At 45.1% G+C, this 25003-nt stretch overlaps 1 protein-coding gene across 2 annotated transcripts in view; it reads left to right on the top strand.

The window, feature by feature from the left end:
• LOC135914436 (protein tudor-like) overlaps positions 1 to 25003 on the top strand; it is an 88072-nt gene that overhangs the window by 16599 nt on the left and 46470 nt on the right. For both annotated transcript variants that reach the window (XM_065447292.2, XM_065447291.2), the window contains exon 4: positions 8508 to 8702. In XM_065447292.2, the coding sequence (XP_065303364.2) occupies positions 8508 to 8702 (195 nt within the window). The remainder of the gene's footprint in view (positions 1 to 8507; positions 8703 to 25003) is intronic.

The raw sequence follows: 25003 nt of genomic DNA, 5'->3' as shown, positions 1-25003 counted from the left end.
AATTACTGTGTTAGGGTTTTCTGTTTAGATGCTAATTTTCCTCCAAACAAAGGACCCAGCTTATACAATGCTTTTAGAGTATATCAGAAACTACTTATCCTATGGCAAAATTAATTATATTTTTAAAATCTGCATATTAAAATACACCAAATGTGAAAATTTCGTTCAGGTCTGTCCACAAATAAAAAAGTAGTATTTCAAGTGTAGCCTCCCCCCTTAATACACACGACCATGTGCTAAGAGTCAAACAGAAATCTCAATGTTTTCGTTTTGAGACGTCACCAGCATGGTCGTCAACTGAGCGGCAGTGCTCTGTGAAACAAAGTAGTGAAGCCTAGTTATCTAGTAGTCTCCAATGAGAATTCTGTGCACATAGTGATCTGTAGTGACAGCAGGAAAATGGATGAGATGTGGGCCACTATTTTGTAGCCATGCCTTACGCTCAATTTCATGCTACTCTTATCAGCTGTTTATGGCTGGCTGATCCTGTTGGTATTGTGTGGGGAGCGTCCCTCTGGCCACTGACGAAGCACGAAAAGCGAGAAAAGAAATAGTATAAAAGTAGAGGTCTGCAAATACAGTCAACTTCAATAGATCGAACATGGATATATTGAATTATATATCATCTGGAAAATCGCATCTTTTATTCTTTATTTCGAACAGAATCGAACATAAAATGGATACAGTCGACTGTCGTTACAGCGGACCCTGATAATCCGACAAAAAAAAAATGTCCGTTTTATCTGAAGTCCGTAATATTTGAGGCACCTCACATCCTAAGTTTTCGTCGCAATGCCTAACAACTTTATTGCAAAGAGTGAGTGACGAATGTCCAAAGTAAAAACAAACAAAAATGTCGCAGTTTCGTCTGAAAGGCAAAGCATCGATTGCGATAGCAAATTAAGCAAATAAAGTACGGCAGCAGCAGTGAGTGAATTGACCTTCGTGCCATCTATTGTGCAGCGCGAACTAAACGTCGAAAGCACAGCATATAAGAAGCTACTGGCTCTGGGTGCACTTTGTTCACGTTGCAGATCGCTTTCAAGATACTGCGCACACTTTGTCCACATCTCGGATTTTAGATATGGTGCCTGTGCATTTGTGCACTTTGTCCGCATCGCAGATTGCTTTCAAGATATGGTGGCCACGCCGTAAGCAGCAGCTGCTAGAGTAGAAACCCCTCTCTCTCGCCTCCCCCTCCCCCCCTTCTAGCGCACAGAAGGTGCATTTCCGCCCCGCCTTCGTCCCTAGCACGCCAGATATTGAGCCGCGATCGTCAGCTCACCCTTGCAAGTCAGTTTTCAGCCTGTGTTGACACAGCAAAAGTGCATTCTATACAGCCGATATTTTGAAAAATTGCCACTAATTTCGTCTACTGTAGCCGATAGTCCGTTGTAGCGTGGTCCGTTAAAAGTGAACTACGATGCATTAATAAAATAGGTAGAACAAACTAAGGCTGAAATATGGTACGTTTTATTCGAAAGTCTGTTGTACGCGGGTCCGTTGTGACGAGCGTAGACTGTATATTGAACTCCGCCACCCCAGACCATGTGCACTCTGTTGACAGTCGGCGGGTTTTCCTGCAACAACCTCGAAGGTAGCGTGGCGCAGTGGGCGTTCCAGATTGCTGTGCACTATAGCTGCACACATGATTGCCGTGAGGGTGCCATTATAACGTAGCAGCGTATGCACGCGGTAGCTAGGCCAGTTCGACAACGTCAATGACGCATTGGATTCGCAGCACTGACTCCTCCTCAGTGGTGCACCTCGCAAGGAATGGCGGTTAGCTTCCACAAAGGCATGTGACAGCGCACGTTCACTGGACTGACTCGTAGATGCCACTTAAGGGGGGGACACGGCTCATTACGGCGAAAAAAAAATCACGAAAAAAAAGGATTTTTTTTAAAATGAAATTTTTAATATCTAAAGCTAATATTCCTTTAATTCACCAAGTTTCAAATCTCACAGAAGTGTATTTCACCTGCAATATCAATTCATAACATCACTGTGAGCTGAATTCCGCGCAAGAACAGCCCTTTTTATCGCAGCGCATAGCTCTTTTTCTATGTGCGCAATCGCAGCCATCTTGGTCTCGTTGGAAAGAGGAGCCTTCCTTCTTTAAATTCCCACCAAAAGTGACTCCGTCGGTTCGCCAGTTACGTTGAAATCCGGGGAGAAAAAAAGGTCCGAACGTGTGATCCGATTAAATGACTAGCGCACGTGAGCAAAAACGCGTGTTGTGCGAGGTTCTCATCGTCTGCTCCACTCCGCAGGGGATGCGACTGCATGTCTCATTGTTCTCAGTCATAGGTTTGTCACAAGTGCGGAACTATGTCTGACCACCGGGGAAGTTCGCAACGAGGCACTAAGTTGGCAAAAAAAAGTTATCAGCCTATAACTTTCAGAAATGCTGTATTCCTTCAGAAATCATTGAGAATAGCCCGCCACGAACCGCAAATGATGCCGAAGCTGCGGACGATGCTGAAGTAGGCCTAGCCAGCTCACCGAGTGAAATCATTACGGACAGCGGCAGCGTTCGGCGTGACACTGCAGCGTTGCAACGTGCGGATTTTCTATAGAGGGAGATGAATGCCCCCCAAAAAACTTCAAATTCTTGCTTTAACACCAGCAGCAAAACGGAAGTTGGATTCCCTCACTCACACCGACAACGTTGCGGCTGCACCAGTCGACGTGGAGGTAGGCTTCACTATTGTTAGTTTGGACTCCATGAACGAACTGATGTCGTTTATGAAGTGCGAGGTGTGTGGTGGTAGCGTCACAGTAGGCAAAAGCGATTATGATCACCTGTGTGTGCTGTGGTGGTATCGCATCAGCGTGGAGCTCGCCCCGCGGGAACGGTAACCAGAAGTGCAACCCGTTCGTTGCGAACGTCCACGTAGTCATCACATAGTCATCGACTATGTGGTGCTCATCAACTTCTGCGCTGGTTGCGAGTGTGAACCAAAGGATAATGACCCAAGTTATAAAGCTTGGAAGGAGAGCCTCATGCGCGATGCAAGCCACTGGGAATTGGTGAACGGTGCTAAACGATGTTTTTGCCACCATGAACATCTCCCACCGTGGCCTTCACACCAAAAGTGGCAGAGGTATTTGAAAAGGAAGTTGGCACCCGCAGCTGCACTTGCTGCCGAGAAGCAGGTGGCACTATGTGCGCACATGGTTCAGCATTAAAACTTCTTTCTGGGCGAGTTGGTGCATACTTGACATAAAAACTGTTTGCAGCGCAAACACATGCAACCACAAAGTATAAGGGACAGGACACAAGCGCTGACTGTCAACTAACTTTTATTAACGGAAGACGGGTACCTTATATAAGGGGAAAGGCAGAAGTGAAGGGGGAAGGGAGTGATACAATCGGGGAAAATGACGATGCGCATCGATGAACGAACGTGCCAGCAGTCAACGCATTCAGGCGTGAAGAAACAAGAACACGAAAAAACTAGACAAACACTAGCAAAAGGCGAGGGATACTAAGATACAATGAAATCAGTAAGCAGCCGCTTCCAAAAAATGAAGCTCTGCCGCAAAAAGCGATACAGATGGGGTGCTTACGCACTTGCTGCCATATTTGTGTATGTGGAACGCTTCCAAACTGATGCGCGCCGTCTCGTCGGCACTCTTGCCGAGAATCTTCGTCTCTCCCAAACGAGCCTCGCATCCTGTGCATCCAATTACGTGCGCGACCAAATTTGCGTACTTGTCCTTAAGTTGCTTAAATTTCGGGCATGTTCCCCCAAGCGTTCATTAACGCAGCGGCCGGTTTGGCCAACATAAGCCTTTCCACACTTCAAGGGAATGGCGTAGACCACTCCTGTGGAACACTTGATGAACGGCTTCTCATGTTTTAGCTGGCAACCTCTTTTTTTAGAGTTGCAGATGCGTGGGCATAACTGTGCCAGCTTGTTGGGTGCCGAAAAAACAACGGAAACACCATGCCTGTTGGCTACCTTCTTAAGACTTAAGCAAACGGCGAAGTGTCATTCCGGAATTCAACAGGCTTGTCAGTAGATAATTTTATATCGTTATTGCAGTTTTACCTCAAATCTGCTTTTATTGTTTATGACAACCTGCCTTTTTTGCAGCGCAACGGTATCTGCATTGGGTCCTGCGTTGCTCCAATTCTTTGCGATATTTTTTTAGCAAAAGTAGATAGATTTCATGTCCCAGTCACCATCAGGCAGCTGCTAGGATGGAGCAACAATAAAGAAGCATACGATAATCGGGCAGATCTTAAAATGTCATTCTCGGAAACATGTGAAATGCACGGCTCGCCTCTGCTGGATTGCATGCGAAACAAGCGCACCAGCGTTTCAAATCAGCCAATGGGAGTGCCCCATGTGCACCAAGTGACTTCAGTAGCTAATCGCGGTGTAGGTTTTCCTTTCTTGCACTCGCTATATTTGCTTTTGTTTTTGTACAGAAAAATATGACTCTGCAGCTATATTAGGCTCCGATCTCTCCCGCTTACGGGAATACAAAGATGGTGACACTGGTTAACAAAAAGCTGCGTGATTCATAGTGCAACAGCACTTCCCGAAGCCAGATTTTAACCCAGTCTTTGATTGCAGCACACTAGGAAAGTGCGATTTTCTCAATTTCTGCAGTTCATCTTGTGACATTTCATAATGTGATAAAAAAAATGTCGGAGGATCATGAAAGAATTAGTGAAAACTAAAAATATTTTGTCCCAATTCATCATTTTGTTGCTACATCCCCTCCTAAAGGCCAACTGCAACGAAATTTCACTTGGGCGTATAGTGTCAAAGTAATCGTGGCAAAGCAGCAGTGCTGGTAATTGCCTAGTTTTGTTATTAGCAGCTATTAAATAGCGCCTATACAGACTACACGTGCACCTGGCGGCAAAGCGGTAGCGATGTGGATATGGCAAATATTGAAGAGCCGTGCGCAACTGTTGAGCTCTCATTCACGCCATGGTACGCCTAGGCAGCCAGGTGCATTGCTTGCTCATCATTTGCGAGTTGACGGATGTCTCTCTCAGAATGCATTATCACTGTGGCACTCGTGATTTGAGCTGTTGCAAGAATGCTGATTCGTTGCATGGCCGGCAGGTGCTCGAATACGTGCTCGAGCACGAGCAATGGCTTTGCAGTACAGAACGCTGAGTAGAGGAATGTTGAACACATGTTTTCTGTTCCAGCTTTCAGAATGAAAGCGTGCATTGTGTTGCAGCAGGCAAATGGGCGACGCGGACCAGCCAATGTGCACAAAGCACATAAACTGCAGTTCATGAAGCTGCACAAGCTACATTTAAACATTTAGCACAGCCACTTGCCTATCAAGATCTGCTTGGCAAATGCTTTTTTGGGGTGTATATAAGTACTGCATGCTGCGATGGCGCACGGAAACCAACGGTAACATTTAAAGGTAAGTTGTATTCAAGGGAGATATCGTCAAGTGATCATTTCCATTAGTGCATCATCTTCAAGATATTTCGTGCGTCTCTGCATTGGACGCATCGAAGTAGGCGAACAATATTCTTTCTAACACAGCGCCAAAAACGAACAGGAACTGCGTGCTGTATTTGCCACGAAGGAGAAGGTGTCTTGGCGGCCATGGTGTAGAAGGAGCAGCAAGCCATGCAGGAATGCAATGCCGCCAGAGCAAAATGGGCGATGCTTTATCACGGTCGCAGTTTGGCTAGTCCGGTCGTCAGTTTATGCACACTTAGCCCGAGCCCCTCTAGCCCAGCGTTGCCAGCCTCAGCTACTTATCATCCTTTACTACAGATGGCGGTAGTTGTTTGGTTGGTCTCATCAGTCGACAAACCCGGCGCTTCCAGTGTGGCAGGCAGCAGCTGGTGAAGTCGGATATGTTGGGCCATAAGATGCTAAGATCGCTAAAATGTTACCCTGCGCTTTATAGATGACTCACAGCAGCACTGCAATCAGTTGTTGCCACAGCGCTAGCGGACAAGTGCGCGGCGAGCGAGCGCTTGTTTGTTTGTTGAAGGCGCACACGCAACATGCTCGCTTCAGTAAACCCAAACGGCATACTGCTTGTCAGCCAAGCTAGCACGCAATGCACCCTTTTCCAGCTGCCCCGGCATGTGATAGGACAATGTTCTACTCCCACGCCAGCCACACAAGACAAAAGAACATCCAATTTTCACCAATGTAGCGTAACTGCGCCACGCATGGATCGTGTCCGCGTTAAGCCGGACTACACCGCACCTTTAGCTTGGCCACCCCAGTGCACTCTCCTTCGAGAGGGAGCAGAATGCATCGAGGTCCTGCTGTTGAACGTAGACAACCAGATAGAGAAAACTGGCTGGACTCTGTGGGGTCTGATGTGGGATTCTCACACCGTACTCTTGGGACAAAGGAACGACAACACAGTAGTGCAAGCAATCACAAGGGCATTTGTTGCACCTTTCATACATCAAGACCTGCTAGCCGAGTTGCTATCCACAAAACATGCCGATGGGCGCGCGACAAATCTAGAAGTCCGACTCACCACGTCCTCGCGAGCGAATATGTTCACTCCATGCTGGATCCCAACGCCTGGTCGTTCGCGTGTATAGTCACGCGAATCGTGGCGCGTTCGAAGGCGGCCACGCGAGGCGGTCTCGCAGATGCATCGGTCGCCGCGCGCGCGGAACGTCCGTGCGGCTCGTTGTCTCGAACCCAAGAGAGCAAGCGCCTTCCTTTCGGCGCTCAAGTAACCTCGCGGCGCGACGCTCGCGCCGTCTCTCGGACTGCGCTTCAACCACATCGACCGCGCTGACGTCACGCAGGCCACGCGGCGAAGCGGGACCAGAGGAGACGCGCTATGCGGGAAAAACATCGGGGGAGGCGCGAGGGTCGCGCATCCCCACAACTCTGTGAATACTTTGCATTAGAAGAACATTGCGGACGCACAACGGTGCTGTCACAGCGCTTGAAGCAGCTAACAAAGTGTACCAACTCTGTGGCTAGCAGACATGTGGGACCTGTTTGCTGATGCACCAGAACAGAATACAGTCGCCGACCGTTTATTCGGACCTCACGGGGACTGCGGAAATGTCCGAATAAACAGGTGTCCGAAAAAGCAGATTAAGAAAAAAAAAATGAAATCCTTTATTTCCACGCACTTATTCGGGCTCGGTAGTAGGTCTGAAGAAATCGTGAATGCGCCGTTGCATGCTGTTCAGTTTACGCGCAATCAGATAAGCCTGAATCTCGGAGAGGGTCGTACAGTCACTATAGGCGGCTGAAAGCACGGTCACTGCTTGTACACGCTTCGCATGCGACGGCAGCGTAGCACATGGTGCGTCAACTTCCGATTCGGTCATCGTCCGGCGGCAAAAACCTGACGAATGATCTCGCCGTCGTCGAGTTCTGCGCATGTCAGTACAGCAGTGTCAGCACCTGTGAAACTGTCAGAGACGGCGTCCGGAATCGCAAATCAACCACTGTGCAAGTCTCGGCAGAACATTTTCCGCGTCGGTAGGTAGCACATCGGAAGGCGACAAATCTTAGGCCTCCCGGCACCCGCTTGCCGGTATTCCGCAGCGCAGTCTGCGCAGGCACTGTCGGCGCCATTAGAGACTTGACGCGATGTTTCCGTATGCCGCGTTGGATCACCGAAACCTCGACACAGCACACAAAGCAAACACCACCGTGCTGACACCAGTCACACAAACGAAAAAACGCGGCCTGCTCGCAGCGTCGTGCGCGAAGGAACAAATCAGCTGCTGGATTGTCTTGACATGGCTTACTAAGCTGAAACCGGAACTGCTGCAGAGCCACTCTATCGAACTAGGCAGACACGATGATGATGAGCGGGGATTTCCAGTAGCGCCACTTCGTGGGGCAGCAAGGAAGTTCCGTTCAAAACAAAAATGGCGTTCAGCAAGTTGAACCATGCACCGGTTAGAGTCGGTGCATGGTGCTCTCGACCGAGTTGGCTCAAGGAGTGTCCGAAAAATCAGACGAGAGGTTGCAAGGTGTCTGAACTTTCGGCAGTTGTTATACATTATGGTCTATGGGGAGAATGGCGGTGCCGCGAAGCTGACCGAATAATCGGGCACGTCCGAATTTTTGGAGTCCGGAAAATCGGTCGGCGACTGTACAAGCAAGAAAAGCAGACAGCACGGGCACTGGTTCTTCACTCTTCACTGTACGTCACTTCCGCTAGGCGATAATGGCAGCATTTTTGCTAGTTTTGGTATGAAAAACATAGATTTTTGCTAGCTCTTCGCAACACATTGACCTGTATTTCAAGCCTAAGATTTGCACAGAGGCTACTGCGTAACTAAATTATCTTAAACTGTGCTTTTTATGTGGTTGAAAATTTTGTTGTAGTTGGCCTTCAAACAGTAAAGTTGACGAATAAGTGTCCACAGCAGCGTATCTCAGCGGACCTACCTGGAAGCTGTTGTTTGACTTTGGCAGTCATGCTCTGATGGTTTCTTTCTAATTCTTTAGCTGCTACTGCTTTTTAAGCAGTTGCCAAATGCTACCAAGCCTGTGCTATCTGTTTTACAGGAGGTGACCATCAAGGTGCATGGTTGTGGCCTTGACAAGGTCCATGATGTTGACGTCATCCTTCCTACCGGAGTGAACGCTCGTGATCAGCTGATTCAGGAAGGACTCCTGCAGTGTTCGGGTGGCTTTGCTTGTCCTCCACAGCCTCCAGCGCCTTCTGTGCACGTGCCACCTCCACAGATGTCTTCTCCGGAGGTCAGGCGTTTTTAGCCATTCTTACTGTTGCCAGGGGCATTAAGGAGACATGAAAGACTGAAAAAGTGGTTGTCTTTTTCTCTCTTGTGTACTCGTCTGTTTGTTTGTCGTTTGTTTGTCAAGCTCTTTTTTCTTCCATTCATTTTTCTTTCATATTATTTTTCTTCTTGAAACTGTTATTTTTGGGTACCAGAAGTTTTGCTGCATAACCTCATCAAGTTTCCCATCGCTTGGATTGATAACTTTAGGCATTAGTAATGATTTGTATGACCTCTTCAAATAAAATTCTTGCTGATGCCTGCGTAACAATTTTTTTAAAGGTGTTTGAATACAGTAGAACCTCGTTCATACATTTTGGAGAAAAGAAAACACTAACAAAAGGTATTAACCAGAAATGCGAATGATTCAAAGTCGCGAGAAAATACCGTATTTACGCAAATCTAGGCCGGCTCCAATTTTAAGCAGACCCGCCACAGTTCGAAGCCAGAAAAAAAATATAGATTACCTCGAATGTAGGCCGAACAAAAAAAGTGAGGACAGCATTGACAAAATGAAAACAGCATTTATTGAATATGAACATGCCAAGCTAGAAGCAGGGAGGAAGTGCGCCACCCTCCAGCGCATGCCAGGATTCAGGGAGAGGGTAGGGAGTGGGTGCGGGTTCTTCTCCGGGCAGCCGCGCATGCCCAGCCATGCCGCTGTGTTTTGAAAGAGAAAAGACAGCTGCGCTATGTTTTCTCGGCTTAGTTCGCGTTAATGCGAGGCGTAGCACGAAGGTCAATTCGCTCGCTGCTGCTTCCTCACTCTGGCGTTTGACAGTTTCCACGCTCATCGAGTCAGATATGTTTGCTTGTACATGTGCGACACCATGCTTGTTGATTTAGGTAGTCTGCCTATGTTTTCAAGCTTATATTGCCAATAAAACTACTGTCCTTACTTTGTATAGCTAGCTGTTCACTAATTTGCTATTGCAATCGATGCTTTGCCTTTTGGGCGAAACTAAATTGATTATTATTATTATTATTTTTCTTATCGATGCTGAAGTCCCACCCGGCTTTAACGTTTGACGATGCCTCTGCGGCTAGCATAACTTTTTGTTTGAAAGTTGAAAGTAGCACTACAGCATCGGCTGTTTGGTGCCAATACATTAACGTCATGCCGCACGTTGATAAGACACGGGTCAAAATTGCGACATCGCTCGTAATTCATTTGGCTACTGGCACGGCTTGTGGCTGTGAAACAGATTTTTTTTAGATGGCACTAGCTGTGCACCATATCTATGAATTTCAATGTTGGCACGTTTCTTTAGTCCCTGAATCAAAGCTGACCCTAGAGTTTGCTATATGATTATTTAAAAAAGAAGTATTAGCCAATATTTATACGTTAAGTAGATCCAACACACATGTGAAGTGAAGCTTTTGTGAAGCGACTGATGCAATGCTATAAACTTGCGCATTTCGTTCCTGTGCCTAATACAGTAAAACCTCGATAATTGGCAGGCTGCCAGACCATGAAAATTCTTTGAGTTAAGCATATTTTGTAATTAACCAATATTTTCTAATTAACCAAAATGAAGAGAAAAAAAGAAAACAAGAACTTGCCACAAAACAGGAATCGCCTTTATTTTCCATGCCTGAGAATGATTACTTGAAATGTTTACTGAAGTGGGATTGTTTGGCGCAGTAGTTTGCCTAAGTGCGATGTTCTCCAGCTGGCTCGCAACACATGGCATAGGAAAAAATTACCGTCAGTCACTCAACAAAGCTGTGGACAACGTTCACGGAATTCATAACTGCCGCTAAAGAGAGCACTTCACTCCAAAAAATTCGGTCTTGGTGGATATTCCAAATTTCATAAATGTACCGTCGAGGTTTCCATTGAGCTAATGTATATTTGGGACCAATTTTTCTGACGAGTTGAGGTCCCAAAGTTAGATTTACTGGACTAAATCACATGTTCCGAGCCACGCTATGCATTCTTGGAGGCTGCCATGTTGAATTTTTTGCTGGCTTGACTTCCAGTGGCCTGCCTTATAGCTTCCAAGATTGGGAGGCGCGCGGTATTCAATACTCTCTTAAACAAATTTACACCCTTTGGGTCATATCTTGCCACACAACAATAATCGTCATTTGTCTTGTCCGATTTCCTTTCTTTAATGCTACGAGCCCGGTACTTTCAAGCCACGAACGGCATGTGCGTTATCAGCATGACAGAGCATTCTCGACAGGAAAGTAGCGAGCGCAGCGTTTTCAAGAAAGAAATCGCAAGCGAGACTGGTGACGATTACTGTTGTGTGTCGAGATACGACCCAAGGGTGTACATTGGTTTCAAAGTGGGCATGTTCAATTCGCCTGTACCACCTGAACCAGTTCACGAGGTGCTGCACCCTGCCATTTGTTTCAAAAGATACAGGAAAGTTGCAGAGCTGGTTCATGATTTTGCTGCACCCACTCGACTGTCGGGGCCAACTTGTTGCTGGCGCAAAAGTGAGAAGCAGCGGTGCAGCAGATGCAGCACACGGGCGCGAGCGCAGTTAAGCCTGGGATACATGGAGTGGACTTTCACGGCGAACATCGCTCGGCACAAATAGTCCCGGCGGGACGACGCCGATGGTTCGCTGGCATACCTTACATTCAGCGATAAACAGGCGGACGCCGCCGTGGGCTCACCGCGTATTTGTCAGTGTTGCCAGGCCCTAAGAATGTGTTTTTTGATAAGAAAAAAAAATACTAAGTAGGCTTTTTATTGTATTATTTGTTGTTAATGACTAAACAACTTGGAAAAAAAGTTTCATAGAGGCGCTTACAAACGATTTCCGCACATTTCATTGAGGTGTAAGCGTTATAGCGGGCTGGCTTTGCGCCTTCTGGCTATGTTGAGCGGTGACACCGCGGAGCGCGGGCGTTGCAGAAAGTTTGGTGGTTTTCCAACTGTCACTTTAGTTTACTTTGTGTAAATGCACATTGCAGTTGTTCATGTTAACTTCAGTTTCTGTTCCTGTTTTAAAGCCTCCTCCAACAACAAGCGTTTACTACTGCAGCCAGAGAGTATAGAATTATGGGTATTTGGCGTGAAATGGGCCTGTCAGCGGCTCTCGTTCTCAATGCCCTAGGCATTCTGTGCGCCTCCTAGGCCCACACAGAGGCAAACGGCCAGAAGACCAGGCATGGTTGGTTTCTAACTGTAACCTGTTGTCGCTGTTTTCCCTCAAGGCACTCAACCAGAAGGGACTTTTGTAGAGCGGGGGTGGTTTCTGACTGAAGAAGCACAAAACCAAGCTTTGCGAGCACGCGTGCCGACAGCGAAGAAAAAAGAAAAAAAAAGAAAAACAGCTTCGGGCGTCGCGAACGAGAAACCGTTTTCGTCCCCTTACCTGAACCCATATGGGCAGCACCACACACACAAAAAAGAAAATAATAAGAAAAGCAGTACAATGCACACACTATTTTGTGCCATGGAACCTTCAATCGGATTGGTAAGAAAACTGCACCGCACTTATAATTATTATCTGTTTCGTGAGCACCTCATTTAAGTTTGTGGACAAAAAATAAGTTTACACAAATTTGTACATTTAAACATTCAGTATACGGCTGTAATGACCCCTTTCATGTGCAGAGAGACAGAAAGCGCACCGCCAAACTAGCCCAAACACTCGCATTCCATCGCTTCAGCGCGGCCGCGTGATGGGCACTCCGATAGAAAAGCAAAAAATACGCAAAAACCAACCAGCTGCCGGAAGTCGTAGGGAGATCGATCGTCGTGACGCCTGGTGGCAGCGCTTTCCGATTGGTCAAGGTAGCCAGTGGGAGTCAAATTTTTGGACGTCAAGGGGCGAGCGTTCGCCGCCGGGCGTATTTTGTCTCCTGGATGCGGTTTTCCACTCCATGTATACTGGGCTTTAAAACCCCGCTTACGCACGTGTGATGTGTCTACGCGGATGTGATGTGTATTTACGCCCGGTCCTACCTGCAGTTCAGGACCTCTGCATGCACATTAGTCTGACATTATATAATGCCTGCACCGTGTCTGCACCGTTGCATTAATGTCGAGTGTCTCGCTGGGCCTACACCTCGGGGATCGAGCTGTACAATTTCTGAACTTCTCATGAACCGCCGTGAACTTGTTCAGAGTGGTGCAGGCAAATCGCGCAGACCTAGTGTAAAGAGCAAGCGCCATCCTCCAGTCTTGGAAGCCATGCCCACTCTTCTTTGGCTGACGGCACTTTTTTTTCTTTCCTTTTTTCAGTCAGCACCATCGTCATAATCACTTTATGCGTGATCTGTTCTTTAGTATATACTAATGTTTGGGTTTCTATATTGTATGTGTGTTCACCGAGCAGGCGTCACATCTTTGTGGGTGTGTGTGCGCTTCGCATTTGTGTGTTTGGTGCCACCTCCTGTGTGTTCGCTGGAGCCAAGTGGTGCGAAGCTCGTTTCTTTGATCTCCATGGCGAACTCCGTTGGCGGAGATCGCCAACGCATTGATGCTCTTGTAGAGTGTATACGGAGACATCACTCTTCCGCAAATCCAAACAAGTCTGATAGCCTCCAAGCATAGTATGAGGCAATTATGAGATTTTCTTTAAGCCACCCTAAGCCTAATAAGTTTGATTTCTGCTGACTATTCAGTCCCCGCATGGTCTGGAAAATCGGTCGGCAACTGTATGTAGCACCCTAACCTTGAGTCGCGTGTTGCTGCCGGCCGGAAACTATGACTTGTTCAGATTGAGCTGCGGAAGCTATTCAAATTATCCTGTAGAGTTTGCATTGAGAATGGCGGGACCACTGAAATTCTTCTAACCGAGTATGAATTATCGAGGTTTTACTGTATCGGAAAGTTAGTTCATGGCACGAAATGTACCGCCTACTTGGCCAGTCCGCCGTTATGGGCATGTCTTGGTATTGAAGTTATCATCATAACCGATGCGTGGGCAATTTTGCCGATCCCCAGTTGCAGGTATGTGCCATAATATGGAAATTAACATCCTAATCAACATGGGGACATGCTTTGTCGATCCCTCGTTGCGGGTATGTGCCATAGTACTGAAATAATAATCATAACCAACATGTGGACAATTTTGCCAATCCCCTGTTGCAGATATTTGCCATAATATGGAAATTAACATCCTAATCAACATGGAGCCATGCTTTGTCGATCCCTCGTTATGGGTATGTGCCATAGTATTGAAATAATCATCGCCATCAACAGGTGGACAATTTTGCCGATCCCCTGTTGCAGATATGTGCCATAATAGGGAAATTAACATCCCAATCAACATGGAGACATGCTTTGTCGATCCCTCGTTGCAGGTATGTGCCATAATATCGAAATTGTCATATAATCAACATATGGACACTCTTTGCCAATCCCCTGTGTTGGGTATGTGCCATAAGATGGAAATTGACATCCTAATTAATGTGGGGACATGCTTCTTTGTTGAACCCTCATTGTGGGTATGCGCCATAGTATGGATATTAACATTCTAATTAACAAGAGGACGCACTTCTTTGGCAATCCCCCTTTAAGGGTATGTGCCATGGCATGGAAATCATCATCATAATCAAAATGCAGACGCACTTCTTGGCTGACTCTTCATTGTGGGTATGTGCCATACTAAGGAAATCACAATCAACATGCGGTGATCATCTCGAAGAGATAGTAGGCATTTGCACAACATGTACGGGCCACTTCTTGGCCAATTTCCCATTGTGGGCATGTTGTACCAAATAGTCATCCTTATTATCAATATGCAGACGCGCTTCTTTGCCGATCCCCCAATGTGGGCATGTGCCATTCAACCACTCGCTCCTTGGTTATGTGCCATTGTACGGAAATTATCATTATCAATATGCCAGCACGCTCCTTGGCCAATCCCCTGTTGTGGTTATGTGCCATGGTAGGAAATCATTATGAACATGTGACCATTGCGAAGAGATAGTAGGCGTTGGCACTATATGTACTGGCCACTTTTTGGCTAATCACTCCTTGTAGGCGTATCAATCAGTCACAAATTTTATTTTCGCCATAACATTGTTGATGCGAAAATAGGGGCCAGAGGAAAAAGTGCGTCTGCGCAGCTTGACTAAGCTCTAGCCACCCATACAGCAGCAGACACACGAACATTTGTTATATGGTTCAGTTGTACAAACATATAGGCAAATAAAGAAACAATCATACAGTACCATGACATATTGGCAGTTACAAGAATAATTAAACAGCATGCATATTTCAGTGAACCATTAGACACATTACAGTTCCAATAGTTACACAAATTGGTCACATAGGCTTTCGTTACTAAGGGCTAGAACATCGTTTTTCCGGTCTAGCTCATTTAGTGTAGTTGCTAGTGCTTTTTTCTGAATGAGGAAGAGTTTCTAAAAGCTCGATGCCGTTGTGTTTCCCCGCATTATCGTGCAGTAATATAAGTGAGAATTATAGAGTGCAAAATATAACGTCTTTTTAATGCTGACAGAAAATGCGTGACAGTTCTGGCTTAATACACGGATAGCTTTACTTAATTTTGGTAACAAAGTTCTTACGTGTTCGTTCCGAGACATGGTTTCTGAAAAAATATTACACCTAAAATATTTTATATAAAATGCCTTGGATGCGAAACAACACACACTTATGTTGAATTCCAATGGCGGAGTCGGAGCAAGTTTTTCTGCTCGTTTCGGAGCAAGTTTGTTCCAATGGCAGAGTGAGGGCGGGATTAAGGAGGGGATTCAGAGCAGGAGTCACTCTGTGGAGCAGAAAAAGATGCTCCGCCAAAATCGGCGGAGTGGACCGGAACTCTGCGTGACGTATTTCCTTTACCACGTTTGTCTGCTGGGAGGCGCCACAAGTCACGACTCGCGAGGAAGCAAAAGCTGCTGCACGTTTGGCGAGATATCCATTCCGCACTTTTAAAAAAACCACAGGTGAACGGCGCTGAAGAGACAAGTGACCGGTGCGGTGGTGCTGGGAGCAAACAGCGGAAGGAAATGACAACACGCAAGGTATCCTGGGTAATTCTGTGATAGAACTTCCGCTTTCGCATTGCTCCGGCGGCGCAAGTTATGTTCCACTCGCGGATCTGGAAGCGTTGCTCTGCGCCAGAGTCGAGTGGTCGCTCGCGGAGTCCGTCGGCTGCTCCGACTGCGCCATTGGAATTCAACATTAGTTTTTGACTCAGTTAGAGTGAGCCTATTGTACTGGCACCAAATCTGCAAGTTGTTACCGAATGCACTCCCCTTTCATGTTAAAGTATCAATGTCTGTTCCCTTTCATGTTAAAGTATCAATGTCTGTTCCCTTAACAAGTACTGAGCAATCATTGGCATGTATATCTACAATCCTCATACATTTTTAGAATATCATTAATATAGAAAAGAAAGAGAATTGGTCCAAGTATGCTACCGTGGGGAACTCCAATTTCAATAGACCGTAGGTGAGATTTTTCCGTGTTTAATTCGACATATCGATGGTGCACGCTCAGTTAGGATTTAATAAACCTATAATGCGCTAACTTCTCCAATAATATTGGATGGTTGACATGACGGAAGGATTGCTTAAATCTAATACTAGTATACCTAATGTCGTTACCTTATTCTGGAAATTTTTTAACATTTCTTCCTTCTGTGCTAAAAGCGCTGTTTCAGTGCAGCGGCCCTTTATGAAACCAAATTGGCAGTATGTTAAGATGTTAAATTTTCTGGTAAATTTCTCAATAGTACGAGAATTAATCACTTTCTCGAGTCTCTTTCAGAAGACAGGCAAGATTGACACAGGGCGATAATTACCTAAACTGTTTTTATCTTCATTCTTCAAAATTAGTGAAACGCTTGCTACCTGTATGTTTTAAAAAATCCCAGTCGAAAGATAAATGTTATATATGTGTGTGAGTGCTGGTGCAGTTAAATCTATAACATATTTGATTGGTTTTATTTCTAAGTCATCTACATCACGGCTTTGACTATTTTTAAGCTTCCGATACAATATTGTTACTTCAGGGATAGAGGTTGACATTAACCGTTGTATTCAGAAATGCATTTGACTTGAAGCTCATGCTTGGTTTGATATAAATGACGCCTGGTGCAAACGGGCCCTAGACGCTCATTGTGTTCTTACGCTGCATTCACGAAAGGCATCATTTAAATCAAGTCAAGCATGGGCTTCAAGTTAGGATGCATTTCTGAATAAGGGGGTAAGTACATTGTAGGGGATAATCCATGACAGAAAGTACTAGTGCCAATTTCTGCGAAAAACATTAAAAAGGTTAGATAGTTCGGCCCCATCAACCCTTTTGTCATTTATAACAAGGTTGTCAGTTGGTATGCATAGTGCTCTTGTTTAATAACTTCAGGGTGTCTACCAACCAGGAATTCGCAGGGATTTTGAATAGTCTGGAAATACCCAGGGAAAACTCGGGGAATTTGTGCTTCTATCAGGGAAAATTAGCTGTAATTTTATTGAAAGGGAACGAAAGTCGCAGTAATGCTGGCTCGCGTAACAGAGAGGGGTCATAACGAATCGTCTTTTGATGCTGTGTCGTCGGCTGGAGAATTGCCAGTGTACAGTCAATGGCCGACTTTCTGGGTGCCCAACGACTACGCGGCACCGTTATGTACCCCATAGAGTCGGTGTCTAAGAACGTCTGAAATTTCGGACGCAAGTGCCCTTCGCCGTCGGATTTTCTGGACTTTTGCCGTGAGCACATGTCTGAAACCGCATTGATTAAAGCCACCACTGCCGCCGTTTTGATTAGCTCGCTGCCGTGGTAAACGCTAGGCCTAGCTGCTTCAACGTTCATTATTAAGCTTCTTGCAGTTCAGCACCATGTTTTTCCTAGACACCATTCACCGCTGTAAGCAATGGCGCTGACTCCGTCTTTGTGGCTCGCGATTGGCTTCGAAGCTCGGAATGTATGACGCGTTGCATAATGCCGTTTCCCAAAAGTCAGCTTTGCCTCAATACAAAAGTGTTATGTGGTGAAGCATAACAAGGGGCAATTGTCATGGGACACAGTATCTAGTCCTTAATTATGCACGTGTCCATCCGCCATCTCCTTTCACAGTACAGGCACCGATATACCTAATAAGCGTGCTGGTAGGCCTTTTCGGATGTGCCTGTGGTGATTTCAGCCTTTAATAGCAGTAAAAGACATGCATTCATTTTTTCGGACATCCCGGTTTTATGGACGTTTTCGCGGCCCTTAGGGAGTCTGAAAAATCGTACGTTGACTGTACAGCTGATGAATAGAACGCTTCAAATGGTCTGTGGGGCGAACGCACGGTGGCCGAGGACAGAAAGGACCTATGCATTGAAGAATGAATGAGAAAAGAAGCCTACCCCCGTTTTCTTCAAGAAGCTCGAGCTCAAAAAACAGTGTTGGCTGACGCCGGGATGCAGGTGTCCCTCATCCGAACTGAAATAAACTCTTTAAAGCAGTGAAACGCAACACTGAGGCATTGTGTGCGGGCTCAGAGTATGTCAGGAGAGTTGAGGTTGACACACCAGCTGTTGAGAATCTCATTTGTGACAAAGTTCGGGCCACACACCAATGAGCTTGCTATAAATTCATAAAATTAGCTCATATCATTTTCACTCGTGGCGTCCACATCTGTAGACGCGACCTGTTTTTGCCATTTTTGTGCAGTGATAATGGCTAGGAATAGAGCATGAACATTAAGCTTATGGCAAAGGGAAGGTTCTGATTATCTAAATTACTTCCATTTTGCTTCTGAGTGATTTGTATCGTAAGAAAGTGATTTGTATCGTTAGAATTTACATCGCTTTGGTGAAGGCACTACCATGTTTTACGTGATGCTTGATGTGGGGCATGTCAGTAGCAACCTTGAAATATATATATTTTTTTTCTTTTTTGAAATGCTTGAGGCTAATGAATAACTTGTGCATATCATTTGAGCAGGGGATTTAATCCTTTTTATGAAGAAATGTAGCATGACTTACACTTGTATCGACAGTCGATTATAATTCGTGACTGAAGTAGATATTCAAAAACATTTGTTTATGTATGCATCTCGTATTTATTTGTATTTGAGAATGTTCCACTCGATTTGCAATGAGGTTCACAATTTTTTTTTCAAATATATTTTATTCGCTGTGCATTTTACTAACCCCTCGCTACAGATTTCTTAAAAATAAAATGAATGATACTCCCTACTATTCAAACTGGATTGTCATATTTTAGCATGCTTACTAGAAAGTGACAGCATCGGGCGACATAGTGTCAGCCTGTGTTGACGTAAAGGAAAGTTCTGTCTTACTCGGGGAATTTTGCATGGGCAGTCGGAAAATCTGGAAAACTCGGGGAATTTGGGAATGTCAACTTGGTAGACACCCTGAACTTGTTATCCTCCACACTTTGCCACTATCACAGAAGCAATTGTCAAATACTCGCTTATAATATTTGCTTTTTGATCTTTTTATCTCTTTATTCAACCTATTTCTAAACGTTCTAAATCCTTTTCATTTTTCCATGTTTCGTGATTTAAAAAATTTTCAAAAAGTTACCGTATTTGCTCGCATAATGATCGCACTCGCGTAATGATCGCACCCCTGAATTTTGTCGTCAAAATTCGATTTTTTTTATTTCCCGTATAATGATCGCACCCTGAACTTGCCGCAGCGATATGTCGTGTGCCAAGTCTAGCTAATAATGATCGCGCTTACCATCTGTCGAGTGCTACGCGAACGACTCGTCTGCACGCACCAAACATGCTTAAGTAGATGCCTCATTTCATTACTTTCATCACTTTCCGCACAACCAAACTTGCCTTTATTATGGGTAGGCTTTATAATGGTTGTAGTCAACAAAAACAATAAAGGCGCCTTTCGATTCTTTTCATCTGCACTCGTGAGCACGCAACAAATCGCGCGCGGCAATGATAGTAGCCACGTTTACACTGATACGTTAAAAGTGTACCCTGTTCATACGCCAACGCTTGTTACACAGCTAAGATATTCGCCCACCCTTAGCGGAAACGTGCCGTGTTAGGATAGTAGTGAAAACAGGTGCCGCAGTTTCCGCAGCACGCCGGCCATGGGTTTCTGTCACTGGCACCTAAGCGCGCCCATCTGTTTCTGTCCCCTCAAAGTGGACATGGCTACGTTATTGCCGCAAACTTGCCGATATTAACGATATTATTCATCATTGACATGGAAGAAACTGTTTCAATGCACGTAATGTACTCACGAGAAGAAAAAAAAAGATCGCGTTCGGCGCGTTCGGCTTGCTCCGCCGGTCGCCATTTTTGTTTTGGTGTCCCGCACCCGCATCCCGCAGCAAACGCGGGACGAAAAAAAATTTTTTTTTTCCGCGGGAAATTTAACCCGCGTAATGATCGCACCCCTGAATTTGCGTCAATTTTTTCTGACAAAAAAGTGCGATCATTATGCGAGTAAATACGGTAGTTCTTAAATTTAATAAGCTTGATATGTTCATGTGTGATCCATGGCTTACGCAGCCTTCTTTGTTTACGGTATGTCTTGGATTTTTAGAAATGAGTTATAGCACTTGTTGCTGTCTCCAAGAGTAAGTATTTCCTTCCAGTCAGTTTGAGCTATCTTATCCCTAAAATTTTCTGACCCCTTTGATGGTCAATGACGTAAATATACGGCGCCGCGAACAAGTCCGAAAATGGTCGATGCCGTATATTTATGGCGCCGTCTGTACGTTTAAAAAGCATGCCAATTTCCTAACTTTTTCTTTTCTGTCATGTTCTGCCACTATGTGGGGATACAGAGAACTTTTTCGTGCGCCTCCCTCTCTTGGTTTTTGTTGCATGGTTTGTTTTGTTTTAGCGCTAGTTTGCTCCCGCGCGTCTATATACTACCGCTCGAGCACTGGCGCGCACATGTGCGGGCGGCCATTTGGATTTTGTTTCCCGGGCAGTTTCGACTTCTTGCGCTTGCAAAATTGATGGGTATCTCGTTACTAATCACTCAAAGGGCGACCGCTTGTTTCTCGCTCTTTTAGTGCTCACAGGGGTGCACATAGGAAGGATGCCGCCGTGCATGTGTTTCCGTTTCTTTTTTCTTTTTTTAAATACGCGAAAACTAATTGCCCTAGCTGGTTGGCGATAAGATGAAGATTAATGGAAGTTTGTCACACGTGTTGCTTTTTTTGATAGACACACAACCAAACAGTTTTCTTGAGTGTGCGCACCTACGCAGTTCGATTACGCTATGGACGTACATATTAGTGTAAGAGCAGGAACATTTGAGACTTGTGAAATGTTCTCGTGTGCGGATTTTCAAAGCCTCGAACTAGCTGCATAAAAATGCATCAAATTTTTAATTCTGATAAGTTTATTTCCTTTCTTATTGTTGTTATTCATGAATGAAGAGTGCGTATATGCCAATGCAAAAGCTTTTTTCCTCACTTTACGGTCACCCTAGAAAAAGTGTGGTAAATTTTTATCGAAATAAGTCCCTGAGAAGAATTGGAATCTGCAATAAAAAAAATTCACCCTGGGCGGTCGCATATGGCGAAAAAAATCTACCCTCAAAGGGTTAAGTGAGAGACGATATTACCCAGTACGAGAGTTCAGGCTACTCGTTTTGTTTCAATGCACTGTTTCACTGAAGCACACAAAAAGTAGCTGAGTGATCACTAATGTCACTGTTTATAACACCAGAGAAAATTTTGCCATTTAAAAGTTAGTAATGAACAAATCTAGCAGAGTTGCGAGGTAACGCGTGTTGGTGTTGCTATAACATTCTGAAAACATTACTCTGTAGCACAAACAAAAGTTCATTCGCTGGACTCGAGACCTTCTGAACATCAATATGCATATCACCACCTATTGTCAGCAAACATCTATTTTCATTGGGACAAGAAAGTAAAGAATCAAGGAAGTTTAAAACTCTCACAAGATCGCCACTTGGTAGTCTGTACGGAATGGCAAACACATTATTTTGCTTAATAAAAATGACTCCAATATCACTAGTAACAGGGCAAAATTTGTGTAGCATTTAAAAACCTCGTACAGCAACCTGAATAGACACTTCGCTGCCTCTGCTATTTTCCTGATCTAAAAAGAAATGATTGTAACATGCTAAAATAAAGTAATCTGAATTTTCACCATACGAAGTCTCGGTGAATATGAGTACATCAAATCTAATATTCCGTGATATTAAAAGGGTGATAATTTAGTCATATTTATACTGTATGGATCTAGTGTTTCAATGAAAGCTTTTTCTGGATTCTCAGATATGACACCACGTATTTCCTGAAGCAGCATGCAATCAGTAACCATGTTTGCACATGGCTACTGGAAAATCTTAATGTTTGTGCCAAGCGTGCGCACTCTTATTCTGTTGCGCTAATCTTGTCCAGATCACTCTTGCGTTTTATTGCCAAAACGGCTGTTTCATCGCGCCTGGCAAAAATGCCAGCTTTCTTGACTTGAGCAAATTTCCAGCCGTGTTCGTACTTGCACGCGACTGCCATATCAAACAATTGGTTCAGAAATTGGCACAGATTCTCATTTACAAAGGCAAGAAAATTTGCCTCTGCTTCGCATGCTTCCAGGGACAGACCCAGGTTTCTGTTCGTAAGGTTTGTTTTCTTTGCCTTCTCTAAGACTTTGTCGCGCTTTTCACGCTGCGTGATCTATACAACGGCATTCTTCTTTGTTTTGTCTTTGTTTGCCACCCTATGAATTGCATCTATATCGCTGGCGAAAATGGTTTCACTGATGGCTGCACCAGTTTTAGCAAGGATATCAGTTAAACACTTATTCTGAGTTTTCACAATGCCCTTAATGTCAAGGTTTCTATTGCACGAGTACTACTCCAGTTTCATAAGACTGATTTGACATTCAGCCAGATCCCTCTTCAATGACCACACTTGCTGTTGGAGCACATCATTTTCTTCCTTATGAGAATTGTTCTCATTCAAGGTAGCATCATTAAGCCTTTCACTAATGAAGTTTATGCTCTGATTCATCTCATCCATATCAGCCTGAAGCCCTCTTTCCTTTGCATGCATTTTTCTTTTGAATTCATTCCGTAACTCATCTTTAAACGCTTATTGTTTTGAAAGATTCCTGCTCATTTATAATGACTGCTGCAACGAACGAAAGTGTCACACACATCTGAAAACCTCGCTAACCTGCAATGTGCAGCAGTCGGGAATTACGCCTTCTGCTCCATTGCCGTCATCGCTGCCAGTTGATGCATCCGTGAAACAGCGGTAGCTTTATAGTTAACAGGGGATGGCCATGTGTTATGTTGTCCAGGTAAGGGGGAGAAAGATACTCATATAGACCGTTGACCATTACATTGGTGATATACAGGTTAGCAATGGACGCAATTAAATTGAAGCTGCAAACATGGGCAGAGAATAATGGCATATTGGGAGAACTTCAGAATAGGTAAGTGTCTGGATGATAACTTATTTGTCCTTGCTCAGTCTATTGAAATACCGTATTTACTCGCATAATGATCGCACTCGCGTAATGATCGCACCCCTAAATTTTGTCGTCAAAATTCGATTTTTATTATTTCCCCCGTAATGATCGCACCCCGAACTTGCAGCAGCGATACGTCGTGTGCTAAGTCTAGCGAATAATGATCGCGCTTACCACCTGTCGAATGCTACGCGAACGACTCTTTAAGACAAGCCAAGCGGCCTGCACGCACTAAACATTCTTAAGTAGATGCCTCATTTCATTACTTTCATCACTTTCCGCACTTCCATGACAAAATGAGGTACAACCAAACTTGCCTTTATTATGGGTTGCCTTTATAATGGCTGATGTCAACAAAAACAATAAAGGCGCATTTCGATTCTTTTCATCTGCTTTTGCACTCGTGAGCATGCAACAAATCGCGCGCAGCAATGACAGTAGCCACGTTTACTCTGATACGTTAAAGTGTACCCTATTCATACGCCGACGCTTGTAACACAGCTAAGATATTCGCCCACCCTTAGCGGAAACGTGCCGTATTAGGATAGTAGTGAAGACAGATGCCGCAGTTTCCGCAGCATGCCCGTCATGTGTTTCTATGTCACTGGCAGCTAAGCGCGCCCACCTGTTTCTGTCCCCTCAAAGTGGACATGGCTACGTTATTGCCGCAAACTTGCCGATATTAACGGTAATATTCATCACTGATACGGAAGAAACTGTTTCAATGCACGTAATGTACTCACGAGAAGAAAAAAAAAATCGCGGTTGGCGCGTTCGGCTTGCTCCGCCAGCCGCCATTTTTGTTTTGGTGTCCCGCACCCGCTATCTCTCATCCCGCAGCAAACGCGGGACGCAAAAAAAAAAAAAAAAATTTTCGTGGAAAATTTAACTTGCGTAATGATCGCACCCCTGAATTTGCGTCACTTTTTCTGACAAAAAAAGTGCGATCATTATGCGAGTAAATACGGTATCCAGGGCAGAAAGCAGACCGTTGTATGTGGCCTCTTTAGACATTACATTAACATATGACAACATACCGTATTTACGCGAATGTAAGTCGAACCCCCTTATCGCGTGTGACAGCGGGGAAAAATAAAAGAGCATACCTGCGGGCGCATTCCATAACGAAAATTTATTAGTAGCTGACATGGTCACTGGGCTGCTACTCCTCACTAGTGCTGCCATCATAATTGCTGTTACGGTCCCGAAGCGCGTCGCCGTCCTGCGAAATTCTGCATTCGCATACATGCACAAGTCCACGCCGAAAGCACCCAACCACACAGAGCCGTCAGGGAGGCTCTTTTGACTTGTCAGGTTGGCGTAAGTTCGCGGTCTTCTGCCGCCAGCCACTTGTACTCATGGCAGCAGGTCCTTAAAAGGCGAAGATCCAGGCTTGTCTCATGACCATGCGGCACATCATTGGCAGGGACCGATCATGCATTTCGGTGACGTACGCCGCAAGCTTGGCCTTCAGCTTCGGAAAGTCTCCCGACTTTGGCCCGCAAAAGCTTCTTCACTTGCTGTCAGTGGTAAAAATTTTGCTTCGCTGCCGTCGCCACTCTCGCACCACGCATTAAGAAACATCAAACTTGCGGCCCACTGCGCAGTTATTTGCTTCTTCAGCGTAAAGGATGGAAGCCCTCTTCAACGCCGCTGTGAATGAGTGCCGAATGTTTAGTGGACTCTGAGCACTTATGACGACCTAGGAAGCATGGAACTAGCACGTAGTCGGCTGTCAAATTCAATGCATGAAACAGGGAAAAGAGCTACAGGGAAAGAGAAACGCACGAGCCGCGAGCAGTGTCTGCTCTTCCATGAACTATCGATACTTCCCGTCAGCGCCGCTGTTCTGAGTGTGCCGCTGCAAATGGAACAGCGGCACTTC

Source organism: Dermacentor albipictus, chromosome 6 (genome assembly GCF_038994185.2).
Source record: "Dermacentor albipictus isolate Rhodes 1998 colony chromosome 6, USDA_Dalb.pri_finalv2, whole genome shotgun sequence".
NCBI lineage: Eukaryota > Metazoa > Arthropoda > Arachnida > Ixodida > Ixodidae > Dermacentor > Dermacentor albipictus.
Note: the sequence above shows the minus strand (reverse complement) of the source record. Positions and strands in the feature narration are given on the sequence as shown.